At 38.6% G+C, this 16,409-nt stretch overlaps 2 protein-coding genes across 2 annotated transcripts; one reads left to right on the top strand and one right to left on the bottom strand.

The window, feature by feature from the left end:
* Positions 1–1,458: 1,458 nt before the first annotated feature.
* On the top strand, positions 1,459–12,169 carry oxtra (oxytocin receptor a). Its single transcript, XM_079341058.1, has 2 exons — positions 1,459–2,923; positions 10,841–12,169. The coding sequence occupies exons 1-2, from the start codon at positions 1,996–1,998 to the stop codon at positions 11,092–11,094; spliced, it is 1,182 nt and encodes a 393-aa protein (XP_079197184.1). The 5' UTR covers positions 1,459–1,995; the 3' UTR covers positions 11,095–12,169.
* A 1,027-nt stretch (positions 12,170–13,196) lies between these two features.
* Positions 13,197–16,409, bottom strand: cav3 (caveolin 3). The gene is made up of 2 exons (XM_079342050.1): positions 16,079–16,409; positions 13,197–14,800 (listed from the first exon to the last, which is right to left on the bottom strand). The coding sequence occupies exons 1-2, from the start codon at positions 16,193–16,195 to the stop codon at positions 14,459–14,461; spliced, it is 459 nt and encodes a 152-aa protein (XP_079198176.1). The 5' UTR covers positions 16,196–16,409; the 3' UTR covers positions 13,197–14,458.

Here is a 16,409-nt window from a genome sequence, read left to right as displayed (position 1 = left end):
ATTGATGGCATTTTGAATGCACAGAGATACCGTGATGAGATCCTGAGGCCCATTGTTGTGCCATACATCCATGAACATCACCTCATGTTTCAGCAAGATAATGCACGGCCCCATGTTGCAAGGATCTGTACACAATTCTTGGAAGCTGAAAATGTCCCAGTTCTTGCATGGCCAGCATACTCACCGGACATGTCACCCATTGAGCATGTTTGGGATGTGCTTGACCGGCGTATACGACAGCGCGTACCAGTTCCCACTAATATCCAGCAACTTCGCACAGCCATTGAAGAGGAGTGGACCAACATTCCACAGGCCACAATTGACAATCTGATAAACTCTATGCGAAGAAGATGTGTTGCACTGCATGAGGCAAATGGTGGTCACACCAGATACTGACTGGTTCTGAGTCCCCAGACCCTCAATAAAGCAAAAACTGCACATTTCAGGGTGGCCTTTTATTGTGGACAGTCTAAGGTACACCTATGCACTAATCATGGTGTCTGATGAGCATCTTGATGTGGCACACCTGTGAGGTGGGATGGATTGTCTCAGCAAAGCAAAAGTGCTCACTATCACACATTTAGACAGATTTATGAACAATGTTTGAGAGAAATGGTAATATTGTGTATCTGGAATGAATTTTAGATCTTTGAGTCCATCTCATGACAAATGGGAGCAAAAACAAAAGTGTTGCGTTTATATTTTTGTTGAGTGTATATATATATATATATATATATATATATATATATATATATATACATAATTTGTGCAAGCAACAGTTCCGAAAAGTTTAAACTAACTTCAACTAATTTCTTTCATTATGACTGCCCTTTTGTAAATCCAAACAGTGTATATTTTAATAGGAGTTGAAATCTGACGAAAAAATCTAGAAAAAAATGTCGATAAGGACGTTTTTTAAGATAATCTTATTACAAATAATAATTAAATTTGATATTTTCCCGTAACCTTTATTGTTTAAATGTCATACAGCAATCATGGAGGATATACAGTACATGTGCTGCTAATTCTAAGTGAATCCTTTTCTATTAACAACTAGTTCAAGCCATAGAGAAGTTAAAGTAAAAAAAAAAAAAAAAAAAGTCTTATTTGCTCCTGGGATTTCAGCTCAACGTATAAAAGAGAAGCTAAAACAAGTATGCTTTGACATATGGCTTCAAACCAGTGTGTTAGCTTTGTAATTCCACCTAACGTGACTCTGACAACACAAACCTTTAGATGTGTCTTGATACTGTACGTAAAAGGGAAGCCTTACTCGGATACATATAGATCTGTTCTTGCTCGGAGAAGGGTTGGGGCTCTGAGCTGCAAAGTGGGACATGAAGTGTACTTCTGAACGAATCATATCGCCCCCTTGTGGTGGTGATGTCTAAGATTTTACTGTTTAAACCGGGGACAGATATAACAGGGGCTTAGGTTCGGTGGTGCCGGTCATTCTGTTTCTCACCAGAGATGATGATGGAGCGAGGTGATTTGTGTTGCATAATTTTTTTCTAGTTATATTTTTAGGCGAGAATTTAATTTTTATTAAGTATCCTGTTATCGTCCATTTGTTATTGTTACTTTTTTACTCCACCCAGGGATGCTATTCTTTGGATTTACGCAGACTTTGATTTTGGAGAATTTCCTTGATCAGGGAGGAGAAGTCAGGATTTTATACCCTTGGTTTCCTGTTTTATAGGTTCATAGTGTAGATCTCTTAAGTAACCTTATATTGGCGCACAAATTTAAGCAAATGTATCTATTATTTCGATAAGTGGAAATATTTGCCCCTGTCCGCTCAAAAATCGTTGTTTTTGTTTTTTGTTTTTTTTTTCTGAAAGAACGAGTGATTGACATTTAACTAAGGGAACATGTTTTGAGCGCACCACTCCTCTTGTCACCTTTGCGGACACGAGCAAGACTTGCAGGTGGTCGTTTCAGTCGTTGCATGACTGCACAAACCCTGACGCATCTGCAGAGGACCAGACTGCGGCAATGGAAAGTATATCAAACGAAAGTGACTTTTGGCAGTTCAACGAAACCTGGCGGAGCTCAAACCTCGTTAACGGAACCGGTTGGTTGAATCAGACGAACCCTCTGAAGCGGAATGAGGAGGTGGCAAAGGTGGAGGTGACTGTGCTTGCGCTGGTGCTGTTTCTGGCGCTGGCGGGGAACCTGTGCGTCCTGCTGGCCATTCACACCACCAAGCACAGCCAGTCACGCATGTATTACTTTATGAAGCACCTGAGCATCGCAGATCTAGTGGTGGCTATATTTCAAGTTCTCCCTCAACTTATCTGGGACATTACATTTCGGTTTTACGGACCGGATATTCTGTGTAGGTTGGTTAAATACCTCCAGGTCGTTGGGATGTTCGCCTCCACCTACATGTTAGTTTTGATGTCTGTGGACAGGTGTTTGGCCATTTGTCAGCCTCTCCGATCTTTGCACAGGAGGAAAGACCGTTTTTATGTGATCATTTCCTGGGTGTTGAGTCTTGTCTTCAGCATCCCGCAAATGTTTATTTTCTCCCTGATAGAGGTCGGCTCTCCGGGATCAGGGGTGTATGATTGCTGGGGAGACTTTGTGAAGCCGTGGGGAGCCAAAGCTTACATCACATGGATCAGTCTCACCATATACATCATTCCAGTGGCGATACTGAGCATATGTTATGGGTTGATAAGCTATAAAATATGGCAAAACTTTAAACTTAAAACTCGGCGCGAGCAGTGCATAAGCCTGACGCCCAAAACATCCAAAGGCAACGCGCTGGCGCGCGTGAGCAGCGTGAAGCTCATCTCCAAGGCGAAGATAACCACGGTGAAAATGACTTTTGTGATCGTCGTGGCTTATATCCTCTGTTGGACCCCATTCTTCTCTGTGCAGATGTGGTCTGCTTGGGATCCAGCTGCGCCTCGTGAGGGTAAGTTTAAGCTCACAGTTCAACAGTATGTGCGGACTGATGCTGCGTAAAGACTGATGTCAACATTTCATCACTAATTTAAAAAGGTTTAAGACACAGCATACACAATATGATGTTATTTTGTCGATTTATGAGCTGACAGTGAATTAGTAATCATTTTTGTTTCCATGTCCTTATTGTCATGCGCGTTTTACGCATGAGCGTATCAGCGCAGACTTGCGAAAACCTTCATTAAAATTATACACATTATAAACAAATAGATAAAGCAGGTTGCGACGTGTGTCTATTTTGGGTATTTGATACAATGTGTCAGCTCCTGGAATTGTATTTATGTTCCTGGAAAAAAGCAGGTCCACTTTGTCTTGCCAGGGTTGCCAGGGTGCGGTGCACTTGCCAGAGGTGGTACTGATTGAACTGAATTATTCTCAATAATCACACTGCTGTTTGTCTTTTTTTAAACTAAGTAGGAAAACATAGAAAATGTATTAAAATGTGGACCATTTTATAATTTTTAATTTTTGGAAACACATCGTGGGCGTATTTTGAGTTTATGTGGCATTGGCAAATGGAACACAATTTGAGAAAGAAATCCTGGCACAGAATTAGTTAATGAGTGACTTTTCGTCAGATTTTTATAGTGTAGTTAATGATCCGTTGATCAGGAAACGCTTGAAGACCTAATGGGGCCTATTCTGTTTGTGAACCCTAATATATGCATCATACTCAGTTGACGTTCATTAAGTTGTCCCTTGTGAATACATCCTTATCTTACAAATACAGTCAGGAACAAATACCGTGGCATCTCAAACTCCTCCCGCAAATCCTTTCTTCAAATTATAAACATACAAATGATCATTATTTTTTTTTAGTAAAGACATCATAACATCATACTTTAAGTGGGCTAAGCACAACTGTAAAAATGACATGAATAAAAAAGCACATTCTGATTAAAAATGAAAATAAACTCTCATTATCTTCACACTATAGCACAAACTCCAGCCATGTCCAGTATTTCCAAAACCAGCCTACAAGCCAAAATTCTTCAACTTCAAATCCATAGCTATACAATAGAGATTCATCACAGTGAAAGTTACAGCTATAGGCCTTAATGACAGCTGTCTATCTGCTAATGACTGCAGAATAATCATATATTTTGCACACATACAGTTGGCATGAGAGGTATTGCACGATTGTACCGCTGGCTTAAAACCAAGAAATTGGATCAAAAATGCATAGAGATTAACAAAAATGGCAACACAAAAAGTAACGTGATAACAATGAATGGACATGTAACTACGAAGTCATGGTTAAGCATTGTAACTGAACTTATTGGAGCCAAAAGGGGTTATACATTTCTGAGGGACTTGTACTCAATAGCAACTGAAAATGTATGTACTTTGCTTATGGTTCTTAATTGTACATAAAATGGTCGATAAAAGCCACAGGTATTGCTTAAGTGATGAAGGACTTCTACATTTCTCTGTTTCTCAGGTACAAAAATACAGAGGACTACATCATTTTTAAGTATATAGTCATGAATGAGTAGTGGCTTGTTTTGTGCTGCTTCAGGGTTCATTAGGAACACCTCACACTCTAATAGTACACCTGCTGTGTGGTTACAAACATCATTGATAAGACCTTCAAAGTGCATACACAATTTGTTTCCCAGGGACCTGTGTGCCTCCTCCTCCTCACGCTGCAGGGACAGACTGACGGCTAATCATTAATCAAATTATTGTGCGCCACCACGCGCAGAGCAGCTTGTATTTGTGCCTGTGGGGCATGTTGGAGTGCGTCGTTGACATTTAACCACAATGGCCCACTAAGCAGCCACTTAGGAGCCATTTACTGTATGTACCACCTATATTTATCGATCCACTGGGCCATGACCACACCCCATGAAACAAGAAAACTTTAATAGGCCAGTGTGACTTCACAAGTGTTTTTCCTTGAACTGCTTTACATTTGCCTTTTTTTCCATTATACTGAGGTGCAACTTGATAAACAGACCTGAAATGCTTGTAAAAAAAAGAAAAAAGACTGTGATTCATTTGAAGAGGCTTTAATTTTACATATGTCATGTAAGGGGATGTTGTTGTATTAGAAAACTAGATAACTGTCAATTTAAGGCCTTGGTAGAATAATATATCAATATCATATATGTGGGACATTATGTGAAATATGTAGAAATAAACATTTTCTAAAAAAAAAAACCACACCTTACAAAAGCTGAAAACAACTATTTCAGAAAGCATCTTTGTGAGTAGGAAGTAAATGGACCTTTGAGATTCCTGCTTTAGTTATTTTCCTTACATTTTATTTTCAAGGATACAGATGGTTACAGGTACTGTCATCCTCTTTAAGATGTTTCTTTTTTGCTCCAGCTATTTACGCTTTGGAGCGAAACCGTTTCACAATACACAGCTGTCACCTACTTTTTCATTGCTCAGGAGGCATATTGCAGGATGCAATGAAATGACAGTAATTGGCTCAGATGCTACATCTTACAATGATACTGAAAGTAAGAGATGCAAAAAAAGAGCAACGACAGTTCATTAGGCTTTGAACGAAAAACAAGAAAGGGAGGAGGCGAAGGTTTGATAATGTCTTTTCCACGTGATCAGCACTCAGAGAGGCCATGATTTGGCAATGACACGTGCCAGTGTTTGTGTACATAAGATAGGCTGGAGTGTCACCTGTGTGTGTAGATAAAGTGTCCATTAGAGTCATACTCAGAAAAAGTGAGCCCTGACCACAGAGCTGAGAACAGAAATACATGTTTCAAATACGAGTGATGTTAACAAACCAAAAGTTAAAAAATGTGTTCATAAATGGGATTTTTGTTATTTTATATTAATTGCAATACATGTATTTGATAAAGTATAGATAGAGGTGATATTTTGGGAAAATAAAAATAGAGGTAGGTCAGAATTAATGACAATCTGCATGACACTGTACCACACGATACCACCATTTTATTGGTGAAATATCATAAAATCATTGTGTTGCAGGGTTGTATCCAAAAATTTTGGGGCTAATTGGGGCACTGAGCTGTACAGAGGTGGCATCAGTGTTGTTTGGAGAAGTGGGTACTCTTACTTTATCCCCTGAATGTTTTTCTTTGTAAGTCTTTTGACCAGTGATGGTCAATGCTCTGTGTTGCAAACACTTAAGACCAAAATTGCATATTGGGCTCAACTAAAAATGGCAGTGGGGGTGGGTGTTTGCATGCATAGGTGTGGTTCCCCACACCTATGCATGCAAACACACACACATTTACTTTAAACAGTAACTCAACAGATGGACAGCATTTCAATCTCCTTGGCTTCATTGTTTAAGGATTAAAAACAAGACGTGTCTTCAAACTCAGCCAAAGAGTTGGTTTAAACACAAAGCCCATCTCTGACAAAGGAAATACCTAATCATAGCTTTGGGCTTCTGGGTGGCCATCTCAAACACATGATATTTCATGGTTCATGTAATATGATCTCTTTTATTATTTTAGAATATTAATACATCCCGTGCATTTTACATGAAGCTTATGTTTTATATTAGCAGACAAGAGCCGTGACAGTTGAGTATTTTTACTATAGTCATTTTTTCCATGGTTCAGAATAAACAATATGTTTCATTTGTGTTTCTGTGATTGGCTCAATCCTCGAAACATCTCTTTCCTAAGAGATTCACCTGATAAATCCTTGTCAATAAACAGAGGTTTATTTCTTCAAGGTTGGTGTCTATCTTTAAAAAGCGACTCCTGGCCGAATGTCATTTCAGCAGTTTCTTAGCCTGAATCAAAATGCAGACTCCCACACTTCTCCTGTCCGGCCCATTAGTGAAGGGTTCATAAATCTCAGCTTCACACTCCTCGTAAAGATAAAGAATGACATTAATCTGCTTGTCTCACATTCAATAGAAAAGTGAATGAGCACTTATCCCAGAATTAAGAACATTTATTTAAATCTAAATTGTAACTGTATAATGTATAACAGATGTGCACTTTGGTGCATACAATTTGAAAGACTATTTCAAAAACTTTTTTTGTGTATTTTTTAGAAACTTGAGCACTCAGCCCTGAACACAAAATCCCAGAAAAAAACTATTCAGCTGTGTGACTTATATTACATTTTGAACATTTGACTAACAGTGAAGAAGCTGGACTTGTTACAGGCAAAGTTGAAGAAGTTGACCAGCTTTAGCTTTTCAGTCTAGTGGATGTTCAGGGGATAGTCCAATGCCTAATTCCTTTTGGCTCTGTCTGAGTGACAGCATTAAAGCCTGTTGTTTCCCATTTAAGAGCTTAAAAGGTTCCATTATGTAGAAGAGAAAAACACCTGAAGGTTAAACCCCTGAATCAGACACTCACACAAGCTCCCAAAAGATTCTTTGGGACAAAAATATCCCCCCTTGCTGACTCTGGCAGCCCTCTGATGCTGACTCACCAGGTCTTTCATTGATCTGCATCACAGCCCAGTGTTCAATCTGCAAGTGTTACATTTTTTATAAATATGCTCCTATTTAGTCTCCATCAAGCAGGATAAATAATCCATAAGGGGTTTAGGAGCATGAGGCTTCTTAAACCGACTTGTATTGTAAAAATCAGACTTTTACTACAGCTAATGCTCATTTAATAAGCAGCCTTAATAGTTCTTGTTGATGACTACTGAAGAGTCTTTGGGGCCTCATAATCCTTGCTCTGACACGTACGTACCACCCAAGCGATGATTATTCTGTCTTGACATTTTCTATTTGATTAATCATTCCTCAAACTAGTTTCCAGACTCTTCTCTCATTCTCCCTGATGAGAATGCCCAATAACCACCAAATTGTCTCCACTGAAATAAGTACCTCCATCCATGCAAGCTGCATTGACATCTACACTTAAAGAGCATATTGCAGGTTAAAAACAAAACTTAACTAATCATAGGAAAATACGTTAACAATACTGTTTTTAAAGAAATTCTGAAATTAATAACCCACAGGGTCTCCTGGAGACGTTTTAGTACGTGTTCGCACGTCTTTGCTCTTTACTTCCGCATTCGGCTGTGACGTAACGTAAGGGAGTCCCGCTGAATCCCCGTCTGTTTAACATAGAAAATCATGGATCCGAGTGTCACTCCTGTCAATAAATAGGAAGAAAATATGTATTCCTTTACATATAATGGTGTGCTGGCTTATTATTCTGAACCTGTTAGATGTGATAGAGAGCAGAAACAGGCAGGATTAGAGGAATAACGGCCTCAGGAGAGAAGTTGTTGTTGAGTAGAGACCCGGAGCAGGCGTCCTGCTGAGTGACAGGTGTCAGCTCGCCATATATGGGCTCGTGCTGTGTTCACATCAGCATATATAAAGTTTATAATCACATTTAATCCATTAAAAAACAATTTGTAGAAGGTGCAAGTGCCGATCATTCACCTTTACATTGTATGGGAGTTTCTCGTAAAAACGGCAAATCTGTACAACGTATTACGGTGCCGCGCTGTGCGTGAGAGAGAGTGAGAGAGAGAGAACCCGATTACACGGCCTGTGCAAATGCAGCACTTTGTCTTTATTGTTTATTCCTGATGCAGCCCAGTGCTCACGTTGTTATAGAAAATACAGTGTATGGTGCAGGATTCTCCTGACGTGAGTTCACAGCGCACGTAATCCACACAAACATGCACAACAGCGCACACACTCCACAGTTTAATGCGTGCACATATATTAGGCTACTACAAAAAGTTTAAAGTTTTAATGGGAGAGAGGACCGACAGACGTAAAGCTTGTGTTTCTGTTTGTTTCCAAACCGCGCGTTCCGTCTTTCCCCACTGCGCACACACACACACGCACACGCTCTCTTGCAACAGAATTGGATTTATAATAAATCGTGTGACTACATATATTAATACAGACTGTCCGGTGTCTATTACGCTCACACTAGAGAATATAACAGAGGATTCCAGCAGATCAAATCATTAAATGCTTTCTGTCTGCGTATATAATATTTGATGTTAAACACCCAGAGATTTAAATCATTAATAAGGAAACGCTTTTGTGTCTGATGCCGAAATATTCAACATGTCTATTCGATGGTTTCTGAGGTTGTGGGAATAATTCACCAAAACACACTATGAATAATCAAGCCACTTACACTATGCACCCGAATGTGCGCCGCGCAAATTACAAACTATAGCAGGGAGGCATCCTGTCTATTCTCACTCACTACCACGTATCATCACACCTCTTTAATCATGTTTCAGCCTGTTTTTTGTGCTTTAATTCTTTTGTTCTGCCTTCTAAATGTTTGTTTGTAAAGTGTTTGATGCTCTCGGTGCAAGACAAGTTCCCCCAGGGGCAATAAAGGCTTCATTCATTCATTCATACACGGACGCATAAAGCCGATCAAAGCAGAGTAACAGAACACGACTCCCTTATGTTACGTCATATGACGCGTTGTTGAAAAAAAAGCAGTTCTAAACAGCTATGCTAAAAACAGCCACTTTCTCCTCTAAATTAGAGCACTTATGTGTTGAAGAACATACAGAAAATGTATGTACTTATTCTACAGCCCTTATCTGACAACATGAAGTGTTAATCTCAACTTTTTTTTTAACCTGCAGTATGCTCTTTAAGCAAGGTTGTTGATTACGTTGAAAAAAAAAAAAAATCCACAGTAACTTTAGTTTTGTTATTTCTAACCTTTTTTAGTCTGCCGTGTTTATTTGTACATTAGCCTATCTAGATTTCTAATCGAATGATTTACACTACTCTTCGAAACTCATCTTTAAGCCTAATTAAACGCATAATGGCTGAAGATCAAGGCTTATTGATTATTATGCGATTTATGTGCCCTTCCAGAGATTATTTGCTCAGAACAATTTTCGTTTGAGATCAGAGACCCTCATTAAAGACAACACATGAGTAGCAGGAGTTCAGGCAGGCTGAGAGATAGATTAGCAATCAGCAAGGAGAGGTTAAATACGGGGTGCACGCCAGTTACGATGAATCCAATACTAATTTGCTAAATGTCAGAGGGATGTTGAAGCTGATGTAGCATAAATGTCATCAATCGTTTCTCTGTTGGTTTTCTCTGCAGTGAGGTCTCACTGTAATGTTGTATGAAGAACATTTCCCCCTGGATTAGAAACTGTATTCAGCTTAGTTTTTTTTAACAGTTAACAAATTATTTTTCGTCAAGCACTGGGAATCCCTCCAGCTTTAATAAAAAAAATCACAAGTGTGTTATTATAGTGATCAAACAGATACTGCAGAGAACACATTTTTAAATGGGTGAAAGGAAATAAGAGTAGGCTCTACAGAGCTACATTCATACTAGTGGCTCTACAAGGATGTAGCCTATTTAGCATCCTTAGCTAACATGTAAATCCTACTTGCAGTGTTGATGCTAACAGGCTGACGTGTAGCAGTAACAAATGCTGTGTCTTACTGTAACATAATACAATGCTAAGGTTTGGTGGTTAACTCAGATATTGAACTAGCAAGTAAGGTAGTTACTCGCTAATCTGACCTGTCTGCATTGTGGCATGTAATTTCCGTCTCTTTCTCTACCTGATTTCAGACTCTATTTGCAGTGTATGAAAAACACCAAAATACATCTTTAAAATAAAGTCACCTCAGAGTTCAAGAGAAATTTCCTTAAATTTCCTTAAAACTAAAAATGGGAATCTCATGCTATTAAGAGCTGAGGTGGAGCTAAAGTTGTCATTATAATTATGAGGTGAGCATTTCTCTCTAAACAAAAAATGTTAAAAAGGTTCATGTAATAATCTGAAATATTGTTGTATGAAGAACTGATCAACCAATATTGCAGAAAATACAAATTCTGCATGCACAAACTCAGGAATTGTCATAATATGTTATACAAAATGCTGTTGATGTCGGGTTAACTTTCTCCTCCCTCTATTTGGTCTCTTGCAGCCATGCCCTTCATCATCTCCATGCTGCTGGCCAGCCTCAACAGCTGCTGTAACCCTTGGATCTACATGTGTTTCGCCGGGCATCTGTTCCACGATCTACGGCAGAACTTTCTGTGCTGTTCCTCTCGCTACCTCAAGTCATCCCAGTGTCACTGTGAGCGTGACTTTGACTCCAGTCACAAGAGCAACTCCTCCACCTTTGTCATAAAGAGCACGAGCAGTCAGAGGAGCATCACACAGACTTCCAACACATGAGGACCCCATCCTCTTTTTCTTTTGTTTAACCCCTTTGATTCTGCCTTTCACAACTTTCTGTCAACCAGCCAAAAACAATTAAGCAGTTAAACTCCCTTTGGTTTCTCTTTAGCTCAGGGGGAAGAAAAACAATTGGCTTACTTCTTCCTTTACATGTTGATGAAACATAAAATTATAATTTATATGTAAAATAGAAACATGTACAGTTATTATAAAGGATGGGATATTTTGCTCATAAAAATGTGCAGTGATAATCATTTACCAAGCTGAACAATGAACTGAATATTTTTGTTGTTTTGTTTCTAGATTACAGATGTACAGCATATATGTTAACATTATGGAAAAAGAGAATATTTAAATGATTTTAACCCTGGGCCAGCCACACTATTGATTTGGTTAATGTCACCTGCAGAGCCTAAAACTCTTGTTAGTCTGTGTTACGATATCTGCTCGTCTGTTATAAATAATCTGTAAAATGATATTTACTTTGTTACGTTTGGATTGCACATGTGAACTGTTACTTGAGCTCTTGTAAAATGTGATACGTCATGGCTGCCATTGCTTATTGTTTTAAAGTGAAAAGTCAAGAAAAGAATAATACAAAGTTAAGAAAAGAAAAATAAATAACAATGAAAGCAGCAAAAAAACAAAACAAACACGCCCTGACAGCTCTATTTTAACTCTATTATTTCCCTCTTAAGCAGATGCTCCTGACAGCTCTTTTTGCGGAGATGGTTGAAGAGAAACTTGGCACCGTTGCTGGGAATGTCCTACAGGGATGTTTGTCCACCCTGAATCAATAACATCACCGAGTTCCTGCAAAGTTTTGGCAGCACTTTAACACTTGCAACATCCTGTTCACCTCAGCCCCAAAGTGTGTTATGGGTGTGAAATCTGAACACTGCTGCAACTCCTAAATGTCCTCAAGTAACTTGTGTATTTAATTGTTTCTTGAGGTAACATTTGTTTGCAGTTTGGTGCAGTATCCATTAGAGAGTGTCATGAATGATGTTTTCTTTGCTTCCAAGCCAATTAGTCTACCATCTAATCAGTTGAGTAAATATTGAGTGTGTGTGTGTGTGTGTGTGTGTGTGTATATATATATATATATATATATATATATATATATAATGTATAGAATTTAGAGGGGCAGTAATGAAAGAAAACATTGTAATAATTAGAGCTAATAATTAGACCATACCGATAAATCTGGCGGGCTATCATATCCAGTAACCATCGGTTTAGGCTAATTTTATCACAGGTATTGCCGATATTACTTGACTTATCAACTAGTCAATTTCAATTTCATTTATATATTGAATTACACCTGCAGATTGGTATATGGATTACAACAAACATTATCAAGCTGTGAAGAACATACATGTGTAATTACTTTCCAGGAGAGGGGCCATGTTGTCTTTATTATTCTGTATATCTTCTTCAGAAGTGTTTAATGACTGCATTTTAAGGGGTAAACACACACAAAAAAAAAACATGTATATCTATAGCTAGCTATAGCTCTGCATTTCGATCATTGCTCCAATAAAGTTATTGGCCAATGTATTAGTATCAGATTTTTTTTCCTACCCAATATTGATAGCCGCACCAAAAATCCCACATCCGTCGGGCTGTAGTTATAATAACAATCTAAAATATTATCTTTACCATGAAAGATAGGTTATTAATATTCAGTGTTAGTCATCACTCCATAAGACAGATGTAAAATCTGTCTGCCTCAGCTCACCTTATCTTGATATGTAGTTTATTTCTAAGTACAACACCCACAACTACCTTCAAGCTTTATATACTTTACTTTTTATTGGAATATCAACCTGCATTACATAGTTACGGTGTCTCTGTAACTTATCACCTTCTGAATCACAGGGGTAGCTCTTCATGTGCTTAAATGATATTTTATTTGACTGTATTTATTTAGCATTAGTTGTGTTGCCATGACAAGGTGAGAATTCAAAAGACAGTCTCCAAGTGTGTAAAAACTAAAATAAACAGAAACAGAAATAACTTTTTTATCTTCACATTATTGGTAATTTCCCTTGTGTTATTTATCCTAATCTAAATAACAACATAAATAAAGTCTTGAGTTTGAGCTTTTAAATATTTATTTTTAAATCTTGGATCAGAATCATGCTTTAAGACAGGTGTTGCTTATGCTAAAATAAACCTTATCCTTGTGCATTACATGGAAACCCGAAGAATCAGCCAGGAAGAAAAACACCAGGGCTTCACACAAAGCCAGGTGTGGCAACACTGACTCATTGGCATATCTTTGAAACAGGGAATATAGCCAAGGTGAAAAAACAAGAAGTGAAACAAAGATGTTTGTTAAATCTTAAAAATGTTTTTCACAAGCCTCTCAGAATGATTTGATAAGCAATAATACTAGGGTTGTCAGCGTTAAATTGTTTTTCCCAATTAATTCTAGTCTGACATGAGTGCATTAATTTTTTTTAATTGCGATATCATGCTATTTTGTTCCTTTTTAAAGCACCATGGGTAAGCCTCTACCGTCTCATTTTACTTTAGACAAAAAAAAGTAATTGTGAATAAAAATTGTAATCTTTGACAGCCCTACATAACACATATAGTTTTGACAGGCTCAACAAGTCTTTTTCTAATTTGCTGGGAAAATAAAAACAGAAGTAATACATTGCTCTATCATCCAAATAAAACACTGAAGCAGAAACAGACAGGTATTCATTTCTCTACATTATAAGTAAGTTAAATACATTTGACTTGTACTTGTAATGCAGACAAAATTATCCAATACACTCCTCTTCAAACTCTGATAAGACAAAGTAAATAATTATCATGGTTGGTTCAAAACATGTTTCTCATCTTGAAGTCTCCAAAAAGTGTACATCCTTATTATTTCTCTCTATTGGTTAACATTTTAAAAAATTATAAATTTTGGATTTTAAAAGTCAATTCTATCAATATAAAATTCAACAATATCAGACATTGCGATATACAGCATCAATGTGACCTCTTAGTGATTGGACAAAAGTAACTCATACAGGCAGCATTGACACAGGTGTAGAAGTGTGGTGGAATCCATGTTGTTTGTTGTCGCCTGAGCTTTTTGTGAAACGAATAAATGAGGGCAGACAGATCCTCCTCATGCCAGGCGGCTCTTTTCTTCCTCACTGAGGTACCCTGAGACCTGCAGGAGGGCCAGACCTGCCGCCTGCTACAGCTGTCACAGAGAATCTGGTGGAGCATGTTATGAGTGGAGAAGGCGGATGCATGACGGAGTAAGCAAGATGCCAGGACTGATCTTCTGGTGTATAAAAAAAGGTACCACACTACATCAGATCACACCCACAAACACTATGGTGAGTCTTTCTTAGACTTCTTTGCGCAATGCCACACGCACACTGCTGAAGACCTTGCCCAAAGCTTCAAAGAAGGGGTCGCAGAAGGTCTGGATGCAGAGAGAATAGATGCGGCTGATGCACTGTGACTCGATCAGACAGCTCTTGATGCAGGGAACCACAGCCCAGATGTGGCAGAAGGAGATGCAGGCGAACAGGAAGCCCCAGAGCAGAGCAACAGGGATGCCGAAGACAGCAGATAGGATGCGGTAGCACCAGTATTTGGACACAGTGAAGGTGGTGTAGCTCAGCTTCCACACCCCGTCCAGACTGTGTGTGCCATCAGGCTCTGCAATGACATCCTCAAACTCCACCTGAGAGCAAATTCATGAGAGGTTTTCTTAACACACATCTTTGAGTGCACACTTTATCCATTTTCTTTCACCTCAGCCTTGGTCACCTAAATATTATGCAAAGGGGTTGTAGAGTGTGATGATTGTAAGTGTTAAAGCTTCAAATGTATTTCTGGGAAACCAGAATAAAATGTTGCACTTATTGGAATAAATCTTAAAGTAGAGGCATACGGGCGAGGCAATAGCAGTAGAGCCACAGAGTGGCTTTAATGGCATTGCTAAATATCTCTAAAAGCCCATCTTTACTATCCTTGATGCCATTACATGGAAAAAACAGGAGAGCAAATCTAAAATCTTCAGTTATATATTATATATTTATTTATTTACGTTTGTTTATTGCATCTGCCACCTGCTCTTTTGGACAGTCTCCCATTCTAGGAAAGGACTGCGCTCTAAAATGTTAATTAACTTGTAATCATCGCCTCCAGATGCAGCGACACATCTAAAACCTTTTCTTTTCTTTCCAGCAATCGGACAAGATCAGTATAGCAAGTGGCGAGTAGCTGTCCGCCTCCTGTAGAGATAGCAGCCTGAGATCATCCTCTGAATGAATGTCTGGACATGTTTTAGCTTTTCTCTGTGAGGTCTGGTCTCTTTTTGCTCTTTGAGGGATTGCTTGAGGCAGATTTTGCAAAACGTCAATCAAAATTCTGTTGGAACAATAGAAGGACACCTTTGTTATCTAATGCTGGTAAATTAGTGATAAGGAACACTGTTATATATATATATATACATATACATAATTCTTTTTAGTATAAGGCCTATACATATGGAAATAGCAATGATAAAGGTAATAAAATGTTCAGTTTTATTACCTTATACCCTCCTGATCAGACTTGCATGTTACATGTATTCTACTTATCTTGTGATTTCGGGTTAGGGACACTCCTTAGGTATCAGGTTAACATGACTTCTTTTCAGTCAAACATAACTAATCTTAAAGTATGTCCTTGCAGAAAATAATGTGTTGCTCCTGTGTGGCAACAATCAGGATTACATTGGTCAAACCTAAATAAAACACGGTGGAGTGTATTAATTTCACAAGCTTCTACCCGTTTCCCAAAATAAACTTCATGCTCTGCAACAGGAATAGAACTTGGGCTATTTAAGGCTATAGACAGTATAGTAACCTGTTCCCATGTCTGTGTTCCCACTAAGCACTTTGTTCATTTATTCTACAGGAACAGGTCATAAACCTTAATCCTTTTGTGACAGATGATGTGTCCATGCAGAACAAACCTTCACCACGTCCTCATTGATCTGCTTTGGGTCTCTGTTGATGAGATCAATCTCCTTGGTGTGGCTGTCTTTCACAATCTTCTCTTCATTGGCATTATACTGGTACTGATCCGCCATCGTGAGGGTGCAGGTCCTGGATTGTTCGGAGACAGCGAGAGTAGAACCTTCCAAACGGATCAAACGCCTTTTAGTTCACTTCAACCCCTGTATCACCACTGTGACGCTCCCTCTGACATGCCAGTGAACAGCTGCTGCAGAAGTCCTGGTAAAAATGGAGGCCTGACCCCCACCCTGCAAACACACAAGCACTCTAATACATACACACACACAC

The sequence above is a fragment of the Symphodus melops genome (genome assembly GCF_947650265.1).
Source record: "Symphodus melops genome assembly, chromosome: 4".
In the NCBI taxonomy this organism is placed as follows: Eukaryota; Metazoa; Chordata; class Actinopteri; order Labriformes; family Labridae; genus Symphodus; species Symphodus melops.
The sequence above is the reverse complement of the archived record's forward strand: the minus strand, read 5'-3'. Positions and strand labels throughout refer to the sequence as shown.

Coding starts and splice junctions, on each gene's coding strand:
- oxtra (XM_079341058.1), top strand. CDS start 1,996: ATGGAAAGTATATCAAACGAAAGTGACTTTTGGCAGTTCAACGAAACC. Junction 2,924..10,840: donor TCCAGCTGCGCCTCGTGAGG/GTAAGTTTAAGC, acceptor GGTCTCTTGCAG/CCATGCCCTTCATCATCTCC.
- cav3 (XM_079342050.1), bottom strand. CDS start 16,195: ATGGCGGATCAGTACCAGTATAATGCCAATGAAGAGAAGATTGTGAAA. Junction 14,801..16,078: donor TCAATGAGGACGTGGTGAAG/GTTTGTTCTGCA, acceptor ATTTGCTCTCAG/GTGGAGTTTGAGGATGTCAT.